Below are 16,709 nucleotides of genomic sequence, written 5' to 3'. Positions count from 1 at the left end.
TCAGAGGCCCTTCCAGGACCACCCTACCCCTCGCCCGGAATAAGCCGCACGATAGCAGGGGGCTCCCGGGTCTGAGGCGCCTCCCCCAGCAGCTCAGCACAGTCACCCAGGGGCTCAGAACGATTCACTGGGTAAGCACCTCCAGGAGGGGGCACAGGGCGGCAGGGGGGACCGGAGAGCATGTCAGCAAACAACCGCCACGCTGAGTGCAACAGACGTGGATGTACTGGAGAACGTGCACCCACGAGTTACGTGTCGCTGAGCGCGGAGCCCCCGGCTCTTTCCTGCCCACTCTTCCCTACTACATGGCTCAGGGGCCACGGCGTGTCTGGCAGGTCACGGGAGCACTCGGTCCTCAGGCGTCCGGACTCTCCTTACAAGCAGGCCTGCCGACCAGCACAGGCCCTCCCCATAGCCACAGGTCAGAGGCCGAAGCCCTCCGGGCCTGTGCAGGAGCTCAGCTCGGCGTGGAGGACTCCCTAGAGAAGGGGACACCCCCAGGGGACAGAGGGCTGCGGAGCTGAAGGCCGTCACAGCTTCCCGCCCCCACGTGGCCCCCCACGCAGCTCTGCGGAGCCTCCGGACGCTCGGACGCCCGCGCCCGCCAGGTGGCGCTGCTGCTCAGCGCTGCGGGAGGGACCCGCTGTGGGAGCGGCGGCGGGTCCGCAGGCCGCCACTGCTGTCACCGCAGAGCAGGGACAGAGCCTCGGGTTCTCCAGTGTGCCGCCCTCTACGGAGGTGGTCATGGGCAAGAGGGCTCGGGCGCAGAGCCGCTGGCGCCTGCACTCCCGCTTCTCCCCAGGTGCTGTGATTCGCAAAGGGGACAAGCTCGGCCACGTCCAGGAGGTGTGCCATGTGCAGGGCAAACCACGGCTCGCCGTGCCTTTTCTTCGATTTATTAAGGCTACTGGGCCCCCAAATGCTCAGAAAGAGTAAAGCAGACTGATGAATGAAGGCACACGCAGCCCCGCTGGCGGTACCCAGAGAAGCCGTCTTACAGACCCTCCTCCCCATCCGCCTCAGCACAGCACTGCGCGCTTGGCCGGGCCACAGAGCACGGGCTGCGGGGGACTCGCTATCCCCACACTCCTGTTCTCCCGTGACCGTCTGCAGTGCCAGTCCCAGGCTTTCAATCAGGCTGCACCCCCCCCCCCCCACACACACACACACACGTCTGGGGACATATCTGAGTGTCAGGACTGGGACAAGTGTGGCGCCCCAGGTGGCAGGCAGAGGCCGGTGCTGCTGAGCACCCCGCAGAGCACAGGCTGCCCCAGTCCAAACACAGACACACCTCCCCTCAGAAGCACCGCTCCTGACTTAGGACGTTGCAGACTTTCAGGACATCACAGCTGTCACTGCTACACAGTATCTAAATTTTGGTTGCGTCTCCCTCTGTGTCTAGTTCAGCCTGAGAGTTCCCCTCCATGGGATCAGCTCCGGGGCCAAGACTGGACACAGAAGTTCGTTCCACTGTGAGGCAGCCACACAGGGGTAACCTCGGCAACCACCTGTGTCTCTACTATGACCATTTTTAAACTTCAGTTAACCTAGAAATAAGAACAGAAAGAAACCCTACCTAGTCATTCGTGCCTGGCACAGTGTGTGAGCACTGAGAATTGACATTACTCTCAGAGAAGCATTCAGTTACTCAGGCAAAGCCCCGTTTCAGATCAGGCAGCAAACTGTCAGGTTTGCCGCAGGAGCGCCTCCTGCTGGCCTCTCCGCAGGGCACGCTTGGTACTGACCCAGTCAACAAACGCAGGCTGAGACCGCGCCTGCACTCACAGAGCCTGAAGCCCCGTGGAGGTGCGGCCACAGCTGCAGGGGTGGCAGCAGCTTGTGTTTCCACACAGTTTGCTCCCCAGCGGCCATTCACGGTAATGGCACCCATCGCACATGGCAGGGGGTGCTGAGGGGGAGAGGCAGCCCCGGCCTGATCAGCGTGCTCTCACGCCTGTTTACAGATGAAAGGGATGACACCATCCATAAACTGGGAGGTAGTGGGGGGCACACTTATCAACCGATTTCCCAAAACGGGAAAACAAACCCGGTCTCATTGCTTTCTAGACACTTTCTATGTCCTCGATTGAAACATGGGAATTTCAACAAACCCATATTACAGACAAAAAACCATCATGGGTGTGGATGGGTGTGCGATGAAACTTGAGAGACTAAGAGAGAGAGAGAAAAAAGAAACTTGGAGAACACTAGAAGACGTCCTCTGTAAATTTCCCAACAAAGATGCTGCTACAGAAATGAGTTGCAATCCCCATTCCTTAAATGCATAACCCACGAGGTAATGTTCAAGAAAACCTTACACAGACAGGACTGCACTGTAAATGCTGGCATTTTCTGCTCCTCTAGAAGGCTGAGTAAGAAGAAAGTGAGCGAGGTGACCGAGGGAAAATGAGGTCCATGGCTCTGTGCTCCCAAAACCTCATTTTTCCTGAATTCAAAATTCCCAGCTGCTAGAAAACTAGGAAAATATAAAGTCTAACAATAAACACTAAAATGCTGCGCGTGGTATTCAAGGTCAAATAACATGTCACTTTCACAGAGGATCTAGACACTCTCTTTCTCTGTAGGTCAGTGACCACAAATTGAGGATGTGTCTCAGAGACAGATCTGGAGGAAAACAAGACACCTGAGAGAAAGGGCGTGGATACCAGCACGTGGGAGGAGCAGCAGACGCCAGCGTGGGTGCACGGAGGGGCACGCGTGCAGGGCACGGCAGGCAGGAGCCTCATAGCTGAGGCCTCGGGTTTGAAATGCTGCTCCCCGTTTTATAAATGAGTCCGATAGAGGAAAAACAGGAACCAGAAGCCATGGCTGTGGGGGCATATTCTGTGCACTAAATTCTAATTCTCCCTAATATAGGTTTCTGTCAGTAAAACTCCCACAAAGAAACTACAGAAGGAGAAATGGGGGTCGGGGAGAACGCTGCCCTTGAATTCGTCACACCCAAGTACACAGACTGTGACCAGGAAGAATTATTAATACTTACTATCTGGCAGATCAGCAACAAAATACGTCCTCATCACTAGCCATACATTTTACTTTCCTAATTAGGGCACATTATGGAATATAGTTCAATGCCAACTCATACCTGTGCCCAAGCAAATCACAAATCTATAAAAACAGAGTTGCATCTGTATTTATCATCTCAAGACTAACCATTTTCAGGAAGATTTCAATGGTTTCACCACTAGCATTCAACACAGGAAAACAGACTTAGGTTGACTTCCTGGATCTCACAATAAGAAATTACAGCGCACTTAGAGAATTCAAATGTGTTCGCTAGCTTCTGACCAGTTAATGTAATGAATTGATAACTTCCCTTAAATAATCTCTTCAGCCAATGTGCTGTTAGTGCCCCCACGCCACCCTGGACGCCTCTCGCTGACCCTGCGGTGTGAGCCCAGTGAGGCCGTCTCTCCAGCTGCCCTTCCAGGGCAGGAGCCTCCAGCCACATGCGCGGGCTGCACACTTGACTCAAGCGGAGCCCAAACATAAGTGAAAGTGCACCTTGGATTTCAAAGGCTTAGCATAAAAATGTAACATTTCTCCTTACACATTTTTCTATTACATGCTGTGCAGAAAAGTAGTAGTTTTGCAGCAGGCCTAAGGCCTCCGTCCTCACAAAGGCCCGCTCGCACATGGACCCAGCTGGCACCTGGGAGAATGACGGGCAAACAGCTCCCTACCCCAGAAACTGACAGGAAATGTTCCCTAAATGACACAAGGCTCACTGTGCCTGAACTCTCTGTATAAACAACATGGCATGTGCTGGACACCTCACCACATTGGGGGTGTGCCAGTGCAGCCGCCCCCAGTAAAACCCCGGCTGCTGGGCTCCAGCAAGCAGCTCTGATAGTCAACACTTCTCGCGTTGTCCCAACTCACTGCGGCAGGAATGAGCTCACCTGCGTGACTGGGAGAAGACTCTTAGAACATTACCCCTGCTTTCTCCTGGACTTTCCTCCATGTGCCTTTTCTCTTTGCTGATTTTATTTTGTATCCTTTCACTGTAACGAACCATGGCTGTGAGCATAACTATATGTTGAGTCCTGTGAGGCCTAGAAAACCACCAATGCTGGGGTAAGTCTTGGGGACCCTGAACAGCTGGTGTCAGAAGTGGGATTTGCTAGCCTGATGCTGACTCACTGAAATATGGAGAAAGCTTGTTTTGGAAAAGAAGGGTGAAGGGTTGAGGATGACAAAACTCTGAGGCCTGGCTGTCCTCTGAGTCGTCCACAGTGTGAAACAGCAGCTGAGCTGCTGTCTGTGAGAAGCAAAAGTCCCCTGTGAAATTTTACAATGACACGCCCAACCCCAGGAGAGTTAAGGCTCTGAATCCCTGGACAAAGTGTCTGACTGTTCTGGCTAATGTGATGGGGGAAGTGCAACCAGGTGATGCCGCTGGTTTTCCTGTTCCTCCCTCCAGGCAGGAGCAGAACACTAATTCCCAAGGTGGCTGTGGATGTGCCAATAAAGGTCTGTGTTCGCCTCTCCTCCTTTAAGTGGGAGGAACAGAGGTTAAATCCAGTCACAGAGGCTGGAGCAAAGTTTTAGATAAACCAAGAGAAACAGAGGGAAACACTCCAGCTGTTGCCGCCCACCCTGCTTTCTAGTCAGGGTCTCCAGGCAGCCCTACCATGAAGCCTGTAAATCCTGGATTTAATGCTGGGGATCTGTGTAAACTTTCAGTAAGAAGAGGGGTGACGTGTTTACTGGGGGAAATGTTGCTCTGTAGCTATTGCATCAGGATGTGTGATAAACACTGATGTGAATGTTACACGCTCACATTTCATGACCAGTAGCAGGACCAGCCCAATCAAGGAAGCCGCACAAAGAAAAAGGCGTTTGTGGGACCCAACTTCTTACTGTTTCTCATTGATGCAGGTTGAAATTTAAACACTTCGAATACTCAAATTAGACCAAATCACAATAACCGATGATAGCTCCTATTTTTCCCTGTCAGAGCCTGTGGGAAACAAAGACCACAGGAAAAGAGTCACTCTCCAGTTGGGGACACACTTTTGGAGATTTCTGGAAATTCTCAGTTTGCTAATGAGCTCTCATGAAATCAGATGTCTACCCCTTCAAGGCTGATGATTTTCCAGCCCAATATGAGTATTTTCAAGTGATTATTTAGCCCCTAAGGCCCTAAAATAAAAGGACCGCATGCTTGTCATGTGGACTTGATACATGGCCTTCCTGCCACATCTCAGCTTTGCTGCCTCCCCAGAAAAGCCACTGGCTTTTTGTTAACCCTGGTTTTCAGATCCTGGCTGTGCAGGCCCCACTCCAGACTAAAACCTAACTGTTTGCTATGCGCTCTTTCAGCCTTAACACCTGCTGTACCAAACTGGAACCCGGTGAAGGGCTCTGCTCAATAAACAGGACTGAGAGTCCGCAACTCGCAGCTGTGGACGCTGTTCTGTGGGGCCACGACTGAGAACACCGTGGGTGCTGGCTGGACGGCCTGGGTCACAGACAAAAGCCACAGGAAAGGCCTCCTGTCTGATGGCACCATCAGAAGTCACGTTGCTGATCAGAGACGTTACCCCCTCATGTGATCCCTGAGAGTCGGGGGGTGAGGGCCCTGACAGACAAGACTCTGCAGCCCTAGGGACGTCCCATGGCTGCGGACTTGATGTGTTTGGCTCTCCTTCCCTCTCCTCCTCCTGGCGCACACCTTTCTCAGGTGCGATGATCACACACCGGTGCCCAGAGAGGTCGTGAGCATTTCCAGGCTGCTCGCTGCATCACAGCAACGGGTGGGAGCACGTAAAGCTGTTTAAACTTCCGTTAAAACTCCTAAACGTGCTGTATCTTTCTGGTTCCATTACATAAAAACATATTTTGTCAAAATGCTCTGTAAGCGACTCTATCTGACGGAAGTTCTGCATGCGAGTCCGAAACGCCTGGGCGGTAAGTACCCAGTGAGACACGGCGACTCTGAGAGAACAGAGGAGCCCGGCACCAAGACTCATGGGGGAGCAGCGAGCTGTCCATGAGCTTCGTCTTTCTAAAGGCTCAGCAACCTGTGACCCTTCCCGCCCCCAGAGGGACCACATAAACACCAGCCACCCCCATGAGCCTGCCCTCACTGCTCCAAGGACAAGGGGAACTTCTGGGACTGACCATCAGGCAGCCCTCTGAAGCCAAGTATTCCGGAAGCGTGAGACTGGACTGCTGACGCCCCAGGGAGGGAGCCGCGTGGGGCCTGCGAGCTGACACGTGACTGCTGACGCCCCAGGGAGGGAGCCGCGTGGGGCCTGGGAGCTGACACGTGACTGCTGACGCCCCAGGGAGGGAGCCGCGTGAGGCCTGGGAGCTGACACACGCCCTGCGGGGGCTGGCAGCCTGGGCGTGTCCCCGGGCTGTCGCAGCAAGGCCTCACCCTTCAGGCTCCAGCTGGGTGGCGCTGGCTGTGCCACGTGTCCTCGCTCCATGACACATTATAGCCGTGAGTACGGCCATATGCGGGTCCTAGAGTCCTCCAGGCCTGTCCTCAACCCTGGGGATGGCCATGGAGACCCGACACACATGGTTTGAATACATGAAGACAAACAAACTGTATATAAACGGTAACTTCACCCTTTCCCCCCATCAGGTGACTGGCAGCTACTCTAGGGACATGCAGCTCCCACTGGGTCTTGGAGTCTCTGCAGTGGGCTCTGTGGGGCCAGGCCGCGCCCTCAGTCCTGGGAAAGTGGGTGAAGCTCTGGTCTCACCGCAGGGCCCCAGATTTCCTCGTCAGGGGGAAGGGAGCCGCTGCCTCCAGGGGGCGTGAGGCTGAGGGACCGTGAGGCTGAGGGACCGTATGACACAGGCCTGGCTGAGTGCACCTTATTGCTACCAGCGACTGAACTGAAAAGAACTGGAGTCAGGAAGGCAACAAGCTCTTGTGGGACCTGAGTGGGACCTGAATCCAGGTTTCCTTCCTCAACAAGCACAAAATAGAGATTTAGAGCTGTGATTTCCTAGTATTTCCACCCCAAATTTTATATGCAAATTATTTCACAGTCATCTGCTTTCACTGTCAAGTAGAGATATAACATACCTCAAATAATCAAATACCGCCAGAGGCTTAATCTGTTTGTGGTTTCGTTATTTGGTTATTATCAAAATTTGCAAAGTAAATCCTGCTGCTTGGCTGCAAAGTCAGTTCATTCCTGAAACTTTGGATCATTCTCAGCAGTCGAATGGGCTGTGTCCTGATAGGCAGGAGAGAAATGTTGCAAGGCAGCTACGCTGAGTCAGGAGCCCCGCCCGAGTGCGGCCTGAATAAAGAATTCCCTCCATGCTCGCCTGCCTCCACCTGACTCCCCAAAGGGCAAGACAGTCCTGAAGCGCGCCCCAGGAATCGAGACAAGGAGGCCAGGCCACCTGAGGGCCGAGTGGCCCAAGCTCTCCATGGCTCGGTGCCGCACGCACGCAGGGAATCATATGCCTCACCTACACTTTCCTTGGTGGAAGGTGCTGCCGACCTGCGACAGAAGCCTGGTACACGTGGATACATTCACACTGTGAAGTGTGTGACATTCTGACAACTTAGTACAAAGCATTAAAGTAACTACAAGAGATCTGCTGCTTAGAGGGGGAAAACTCTGCCTTTAAAAAACCGTAAAGACGGGTTAACTGAGTCCAGAAAGGAGCCACTCAAAATAAAGTCTCTGTGAAGAAACCACTGCACATAAAGGCCCCAAAAGCACACAGCACGTGCCCCAATTCAGACAACTCTACGTGCAGTGTCCCTGAGTCCCAACCAAGACCAGCTGGCAGCCGGGCTGGGATGCAAAGGAGCCACTTCCTCTGAGACCGGCAGCCTGTCCAGTCGGGAAACCAGCCTGGCTCCCCCAGCGCATGAGTGAAGGAGGGAAGGACCCACAGATGACATCTCAGCAGCCAAAGACCGCTACTCACGTCCAGAGGGCCCCCGCAGGTCCTCCCGTCACCGGCGTGCCTCTGAGCCGATCTCCACCCCTGCGGGCCCAGGGAGGTGCCAGCCAAAGGCAGGTGCAGTGGCACTAGCTCTATAAGTATTAAATATGCTACAAACACAGCTGAGACGAACTAGGTGAAGAAACAGCGACTGCTCTATGCACTTGTCTGAGAAATAACGACCAGTCATGGCCTCTGCCCATCCTCACAGGTGAAATCAAAGACCTTGTTTTCCCCAAACACGCAGGCTTTCCATTCCACACCATCTCGTCACTGTTCAACGACAGCCGAGGAATCCCGCCCACCAGCCATTCGGTAGAGGTGCTGCGCTAACAAAAGTAGAGGAAACCCCAACTGGTGAAATTCTTCTACCCACCAGAGGAGTCCTTTACGATCCATTTCTTCATGGCCAGAAAATACCTAAGACGGTGTCAGTAACAACTGTCCTGGGTGCACGGAGGCCACTGGTCACAGGAGTGAAGAACCCACAGAACCCGGCCGAGAACACGCGCCGCTCCATCTGCCCTCAGGACCTGCGAGGGTTCTTCCCTGCCGAGCGCACCTCACACGGGAAACCCCGCACGGAGAGGAACGGAGACGTGGATCCACAGAGAGCACACTGCACACTGATTCTTCTTGTTTCTTAAGTTTCAACAACAAAGTCCCAAAGGTTGTTTCCAGACTGTTTTTCCCTCCATCATGTTTCCTTATAGCCGTGTGAACCTTCACTCACCACCTCCAGCCACACACATGTGACCTACAATGACAGCTCACAGCACCGTGCAACCGCCCATAGCAACGCCGGCCCTTGGTTTCATTCACTGACACGCTGAAGACGTGAAGACCTGCCTGCAGACACCCCCAGAGGCAGGCCAGGCTCCCAACAACGGGGTTTCAGTAAGCAAGCACAATCAACACAGAACAACTTTGAAACTAATATACTCAGCCTTACAAGACAACCAGTTTCCCTTAAAAATCCAAGAAAACAGTCATCTAAACCTATTTCCATTGTCAAAGAAACTCCGCTCTCTGAGCTCAGGTCACAAGTCACTAGAGAAGTGACTCATCTACTCTTGGTTCATTTCGGTTGCAGTGACACACCTGAACCCCGACACACCTGTCATGCGACTGTACTTCTCCTTCCCACTGACATAAACCCTGTGAGCTCACAGCAACAGCAGCAGAAATGCGTTTACCTGTATTCCTGTCCGGTAAGATGCAGCAATGCTTCTGCAGAATGCCAGGCAGCACCTGTGTCAAAACAAACAAAACACGCGTGGTTACCACTCAGGCAGAGAAGGCGTTACCTCGGCAAGTGTTTTCTAATAAAGCCCCCGGCGCTGCCCCAGGGCCTCACGCCCAGAACCACCTAACCAATGACACCCTGGGAACTCTGACGGCAGATGGTTTTTATCTGCAAGCTGATCAGGTCAGCGTGCTGCTTACTACGCAGTAATGCAGCTGCCACACAGGCCGACGGGTCCCCAGGGTGTCGGGAAAGCTGCAGGGCAGGGATTGCCACCAGGCCGATGGGCCCACAAGTTTCTGTGAAGGCTTTGGAAATGTGAGGTGCAGTTAGGGCCTGAAAAGGGAGGCGCTGGAGCAGCACCCTGCGTCTGTCCTCGGATCCAGCAGAGGCTCTGTGCAGGCTGACTCACAGCCACGTGAAAGGAACGGCTGTTTACATTCAGCTTGGCAGTAACAGCGACGGAGACACCGTACTTGGTAAGTGAACAGAAGGTGGAAATAATGGGAAATGGCTTCCCCAGGAAATTCAGTGACGTCGTGAGGCGGACGCAGGGCACAGACCTCGAGTGGGAGATTTACGACTGCACTTCCCTCAACTCAGAGTATCGGCATTTGCAAACATGACCGTCTTGGAGATTTTCAGGATCTAAGGCACAGCAGGCGCGGCCGTAACCGAGTCAGGGCCCAGCCTCACTGTGCCCAGTGCGGGGCCAGAGGTTCCGCAGCAGGTCTGACTCGCAGGGGCTGCCAGGATGTGGGGAAGAGGACGGCACCGCGGGACAGAGGGCTCGGCCGAGTGCCAACTGCTGCCTACCTGTGACAGCAGCACTGTGCAAGCTCACGCACACATGCACGCTCACACACCCGTGCGCTCACACACGCGTGCGCTCACACTTGCAGTCCTGGTCTCCTTGTGACTGTTTCCTTCTTTGGCACAGCCAGCTCAGCCATTCACTCCTGGTTTCCAGGATTTCCAAAGGGCCTCCCAGGTTAACACCAGCAGAGAAACAGTCTCCCTACTCTGGAGACACAAGTGATCCTGTGAGCTGGGAAATGCTGCGTCCTGTGACCGGCCCAGAGGAAAGCAGAACACGTACAGGCAGAGCTAGCAGGGGTGATGGGGGAGTGAAGTGGGGCTGGGGGGCCTCCTGGGGACACGAGAGCCTGTGTCCTGGCTGCACAGGTAGTGAGTGCTCTGTGCGGGGCGCCCGGTCCCCAGGTTCCTTCGGGGCCTCTTGCATCTTTTTCACTTTTGTTCTTAGGACCTATTTATCCTTTGAGTCTGGGGCTGTGTCTTAACACATAGAACTCTGCGCGCGCTCTCCCTGGGTCTGCCACTTGCGGCTCCTGAGCTTGTCCCCACCACCAGCGGTTTGCAATATGCCCCCCGGGTCCCACAGTTTCTTCTCTGAACTCGCAGCTTTGTTTGCCCTTTGAGCTGTCCCTTCCACCACTGCGGTACCATGTCCTCATTCGTGAATTCAACAGAAATTTCGTGAGGGCGTGCCTGTTAAGTACCAGGCACGTTGGGGACCCGGAGCCTGGAGCCCAGGAAAGAAACAGACTTGGGGCTAATGGCGGTCGGAGGGATGCCATGGCTTTCCGCTGCGGCCTGGCCCCTGTGTCACTGCCCACCCTCCCGGCTGACTTCCCTGCTGGGAGCGCACCTCCCCGCTGTTCCCACTGTGAGGACGGCTGCTCCTGCTGCCTGGCCCCTCAGCGCATGACGTGCAGTCTGAGCCCTTGGCTGCGTCTCACCGCGACCTTCACCCGTGGGGGCCTCATGAGGGAAAGGCTCCTCCCCTGTGTCCAGGTGCCCTCCCTTCCCAAGGTCGACTGCCCATCTGTGTCTCCCGTGACAGGAGACAGCAAGACAGGCAGCGGGGCCATCAGATGTCACCCCAACCTGAGCTGGGTCTCAGCTGCTCGTCAGTAGGGCGGGAACAATGCGTCTATTCGCCGGGCACTGGGGCTGCGGAGCCGGCAACGCCTGTGAGTGCTCGCGGCTAATGACGCTGGCACAGGAACGCCAGTGGTGGGACCGCCATGAGGCTGGGGCTGCCCTGGCTGACGACCACCCCGTTCCCAGCTCAAGTCCAAAGTCCCGCTTACAAGTTCACTCAACACGTTTATGGATCTCCTTTGAACTGCCGACCAGAATTTCTTTTTTCAGAATTCCTTAAGTCTTGAATATATCTCATTATGCCAATTACGTACTTTGCCCCCTTGCGTCACTTGACCCGGCCCCGTCAAACAGACCCCCGTCTGCAGATCCCCTGCCACCATGAACATGTCACTGTTCTGCTTCTCAGCCGACAAGCGCTTTGCTTCCTGAATTAAAGGAGGCCATGCACCCCTTCTCTTTGTGAGAAATTCCAACGAGAAGAACATGCACCACGGTATCTGTCACGTCCCGGAGGCCTGACTTTCTACACTCTGTACACACAGTTTGGATACTGAAAACTCCTATCCTTCCACTCCTGGAAATTCAAAATATTTCTCTTTTCCTAGAACTTCTGTTTTTCAGAAATTGGACCTTTGGACCTAATTTTTCAAACTTCTCACTACTGTTTTCCATTTGTCTTTTGGTTGTACTTTCTGCAAAGCTCTCTTGAGCCTTCATTCCAACACCACCCGTCTGCTGCCTCCCATGAGCGTGTCCTCTCCGTGGCCCTCCTGTGGCCCGCCAGCTGGCCTGGCCTGGCTCACACCTGCCGCACGGCCCTCCCCTGACACCAGGGCATGTCTCCCTCCATCCCCTGGGCGCCTGTTTCCAGTGAGGTCTTCCTACTCATCTACATGTTTTCCCTGGTGGTGGATTTTTCCGACTCTGACACTCCTTGCCCTCCACATCCACAGTTGAGACTTAGGCCTTCACATTACTCGCCCGTCCGACACGTGGGAGCAGGAGGCAGCCGTCAGTGCTGCTGACCCCGGGGATGCTGATGGGAGTGGGGTCCGTGTGGTTGGAAAGAATTCCCCGCAAATTGATGGCAGCTGCCAGGGATGAAAGGGACGGCGAGAGACGTGCAGCTGGGATCAGCACCTCAGTGGGAGGGAGTGGGTGCGGGCACAGGAGCTCCGCCGGCCGTCTACACCGCAGGAGCGTCGCCAGCCGTCTGCACAGCATAGCTCATCATGCTTTTGGTTTTTCAAATTGAAATTGTTCCCAAATATAAAGGATTTTTTTGCAAAAGTGCTGCTCTTCTGTCCTCACCCGTTCGTTTCTGTTGTCTCTCTGGGCGAACGCCTCTTCCGTCCTGCTGTCAGTATTTTAATCGACTTTGAGTCTTACTTCCTGTGGTTCAAATATCAAGTACACAGTTGTGTTATTTGGGTGTGTGAGATACACTCTGCAACCCCATGCGCTCTGCCAGGTGGGCGCGCCTCTGAGAAACACACGGCCACGCGTGTGCACTCCTCCCGGCCAACGCAACCATGGAGGCCCCGCCTGAGGTCTGTCCCTGGGAGAGGCTGCATCCCAGGCCTGCGGTGGCACGAGGCTTCACAGCCCTTCATTTCGGTGCTGCTAGGGCTCATGACTCGCACACGTGTCTGAGAGTGTTTCCTCTGCCTGCCCTCTCGCGTGGGGTATTTAGGGTAACTAAGCGATCAGGCGCCTGGAGCACACACAGCCAGGAAACGGCGGGGGGACCAGAGCGCACGTCCACAGACTCCCAGCCCAGCGCTGATTCAAGGCCCCTGGCCTGCTCAGCTTCGCACGGGCCGGGATCACGGCACTGCCAGCTTGGACCAGTCAGGGTGCACCTCATCAGGGCCCTGAAACAGCCAGCCTGGGAAGGTGGGTGTGGCACATACGCGGTCCTGGGACGGCACAGTTGCTCACACACTGTACCACGGCTCTCACCTCCCAAATGCAAACACATGTCCCGAGCTGGCTGTGAGGGATCAACGAGGTCACGCACACAAGACGCTTGGAAGGGCCGACTGGGCGGCGGGAGCCTTCAGGCTGCCATGTCACTGTCCTCATGTCTCAGGCTGCTGTGACAGATCAGCACAGGCACACACACGGGGGACTGTGATGCAGCGGGAGGCGTGAGCCCGGGACCCCAGCTCAGCACGGGAGGGCCGGGCCATCAGCATCCTCGTCTGTAGAACGGAAATGACACAGGGAGCAAAAGAGCTTCGACAGTGGGATTCGTGTGACCCCTCCCACACAGCAAAGGTCACGGCGCATGCGGCACAGACCCCAGGGGGTGGGGGGCTTGTGAAGCGACAGCAGGAGGGCCCAGGAACCCACATTCCCCTCCGCATGTTCTCCGGGTTCGTCCATGCGGTCAGTCCCTAGATGAATGAGTCCACCTACTGCCGCCAGCATGACACCTGCTGGACAGCACAGCTGATGGTCCATGATGAAAATGAGGAAACTAGACAGCGACAGATGTGGTTACGCCCTCGGTGGTGGTGATGGTTTCTTGGGTGCAGGCACTCATCTGAACTCATTAAATTATATTCACTGTATATGTGTGGTTTTTGTATGTCAGTTGCACCTCAGTAAAGCTCTTAAAAAAGACTTCTGCTCCAAATTTTCAAGAAAGTTTTGCTTGCACCTTTGAAAACACACATAGACTTACACCACACCCACGTACACATGCACACACACAACAGAATCTGCATTTCTACCAAGCTCCCGGGTGACAGGGATGCTGCTGGGCCAGAAAACACTAGGAGAACCAGTGGACATGGTCAGGCCACGAGCAAACACAGCAACACATCCCTGAGTCCGTCCTTCCGTGCGTGCCGTGAAACAGGACTTTTAGTTGGCAGGGCGGCTACAGTAAGAACTCAAACACACAGAAAGAAGAACACGAGTGAAAAAGAGTTCAAATGGATTTTTGAAAGAAAACTGCAGACAGAGGACTTTCTCAGAAGAGCCGAAATCTGGGACCTGTCTCGGGAGCGCATCTACACAAGGACCCTCAGAATCTGCTGGAGAGGCTGGGGGCTCGGGAGCACAGGAACCCCAAAAGGTAGGAGTGAGGCGGCGGCTACCAATCTACACCCAGAGTGGACGGCCCCCAAGTTCCCTGCCCACCAGGCAGCCCGGCCATCTATGCACCCCAAGAACCCAGCAGAGGGAAGCAGAGCAACACAGGCTCCCAGGAGGAGCCCCAGGGAGACGCGCACTGAGTAGAAACGCAGGCACTAACCAGGCTGCCGCCGCCCCACTCCTACCTCCCACAGGGGGCGCTGCCTGTCACCTGCCCTTCCCACCGTCCCAGGCGGGACACGGGGCTGTTCTTCTGAACGATAGAAATGGCCAAGAGAGAACACCTCCCCAGTGAACTCTGGCCACTAGGCCACTGGTGGTGGATTCCACCAGCCAGTGACCCCATTCATTCACAACAACAAACTCCCACAAATGTTTCATGTCTCACATTGAATGAAGTTGTACGGCTGAGCATGATCACACATTTAAAGAAAGCCCCATTTGGGGAGACAATAAAAGCGACAGAAAAACAAAATTAGTGAAAACAAACATTTTAGGAAACGAGAACATTCTGAAATAATAATAATAATTCAGTAAGGTAGAGAAGATATTTTATCCACAAAAAGAGGATCCTATACTTAGAAAAATTAACAGAAAGAGAAAGCTCTCGGGAATTAGAAAAATGAAAACCAAATCTCTAAAAATAGCTGAATATAAATTCAAGGAAATATTGCAGAAAGTGGAGGGAAAAGAAATCCCGGGGGGATGGGGACAAAAAGGAGGGAACATGGAATTCCTTGGCCATTCCCGGAACACGCTGCCTGAGCAGTGGAGGTCAGAATAAATCATCCATGAACGGAACGGACACAGCGTCAAACAAACCAAGCCCACAGATCAGAGCTCCGTGAACTGCTGATCCAACAGGCCCATGAGCACCCGGAACAACCAACAAAAAGCGGTCAGCCCGACATGCCTTAGTGTGAAAATTCAGAAGTCAAGAAGGGTTCCAAATGCAACCAACGGACAAGATACCAGAAACCAGAAAATTCAGAACAGTGCTTTGCAAATTCTGAGAAAAACACGACTCCCAACGTCAGCCATCAATGAAAGACAACACTGTCAGACAAGCACGGCTCAAAACCTGGGACTTCCTCCCCTGACCCCACGGCGCATCTACAGGAACTGCTCCGTCTGACGTACTCCACCGCCACCAAGAGGAGAGCCACAAGAAGCAAGGGGCCTCCCAGGGAAAAGTGGAGGAAAGCGCTGGGGAGGCTGCGGGGTGAGGGGGGCCTGAACATGGCGCCCGGGCTGGGGGCCACTGGAGAAGGAGGCAGAGTGCCAGCACAGACGTGTCCCCAGAGAGAAATGCTGATGTCGAACATGGAACAGAGAGATGTGATGATGGCATTAAGGAGTGGTCCTCGCTTATTTTCTTAAACCAGTTAACAATGAATAAAACATGTTGCATAAAAGAGGCCTCATCCTATACATTGAATGTGATGAAGTACTGACTTCTTCACAAATGAGGCCGCAACCAGGGGAGGGGAGGGGGGCGGAGGTGCTGCCGAGCTCTGGCCTCACCACCACCCACCACAGGGCAAGGCCGAGGCTCGAAGAGGGAAAGAAGGGGTTTCTGGGCAGCAGGACGAGACTGGTGGGCGCGTAAAGTCCCGACTTTGCGCTTCATCTAAGCCTCTCAAAGCTCCTTCACTTTGCATAGTAGGTACATGTATACATTAAACAACATTAAAATGAACTCATAACGTATGGCACGTCTGTACAATGATTGTACAGCTACGAGGAAGCAGTACTAAAATGTACTTAAGAATATTAAAATGACCAAGACACCTATTTGGACTTGAAGCGTTTCAATTAGACATTGTATAGCTCACTCATTACTCTGTAGACACATCTCCAAACACATAGTCTGTATCTCTTTATTCAAAATGCATGTCCAGTAAGTCCGGAGAAAAGCAAACATTGGCTTAAGATCCAGAACAAAATCTGAGCAAATCTGACCCAATCCAGAGAGATACCTTACGATGAAATGTTTATGAAGGGCTACAAAGTAAGGAGTTAGGGATGAGCCAAAAGCTAACACTTACGCTCCAGTAATCAAGACAGTGTGGTGTTGGTGCAAGAATCGCCCACTGGATCAGAGGAACAGAACAGGAGGCCCAGAAACAGACCCGCGAAGTGGAGCCGGCCCGTATGACAAAGGAGCCACCGCGCTAGAACATCCACACGCAGAAACAAACAAGTAAGTCACACTCAAATAAGTCGCACTCTTCACAAAAACATTCACACAAAACGGATCCGAGACCGACGTGTAAAATATAAACTATGAAACTCCTACAGAGGGTTGCTAGAGGGGCGGGGGGGTGGTGATAAGGGGAAGGTGAGAGGTTTTGGGAACGTACAGAGGGATAGTGGATGGGGGAGGGGGTTCACACAGTGTGAGGGATATAAATGATAAACGTCTAAGTTTTGCTTTGTCTTGTGCACCTGAAACTAATTAAAAAAATAAATAAATAAATAAAAATTAAAAAAAAAA

The 16,709-nt window shown here is 53.7% G+C and overlaps 1 protein-coding gene across 4 annotated transcripts in view; it reads right to left on the bottom strand.

The window, feature by feature from the left end:
• DLGAP2 (DLG associated protein 2) overlaps positions 1-16,709 on the bottom strand; it is a 442,191-nt gene that overhangs the window by 327,754 nt on the left and 97,728 nt on the right. For all 4 annotated transcript variants that reach the window (XM_074329259.1, XM_074329261.1, XM_074329258.1 and 1 more), the window contains one exon: positions 9,150-9,204. In XM_074329259.1, the coding sequence (XP_074185360.1) occupies positions 9,150-9,204 (55 nt within the window). The remainder of the gene's footprint in view (positions 1-9,149; positions 9,205-16,709) is intronic.

This window comes from Rhinolophus sinicus, linkage group LG04 (genome assembly GCF_036562045.2).
Source record: "Rhinolophus sinicus isolate RSC01 linkage group LG04, ASM3656204v1, whole genome shotgun sequence".
NCBI lineage: Eukaryota > Metazoa > Chordata > Mammalia > Chiroptera > Rhinolophidae > Rhinolophus > Rhinolophus sinicus.
Note: the sequence above shows the minus strand (reverse complement) of the source record. Positions and strands in the feature narration are given on the sequence as shown.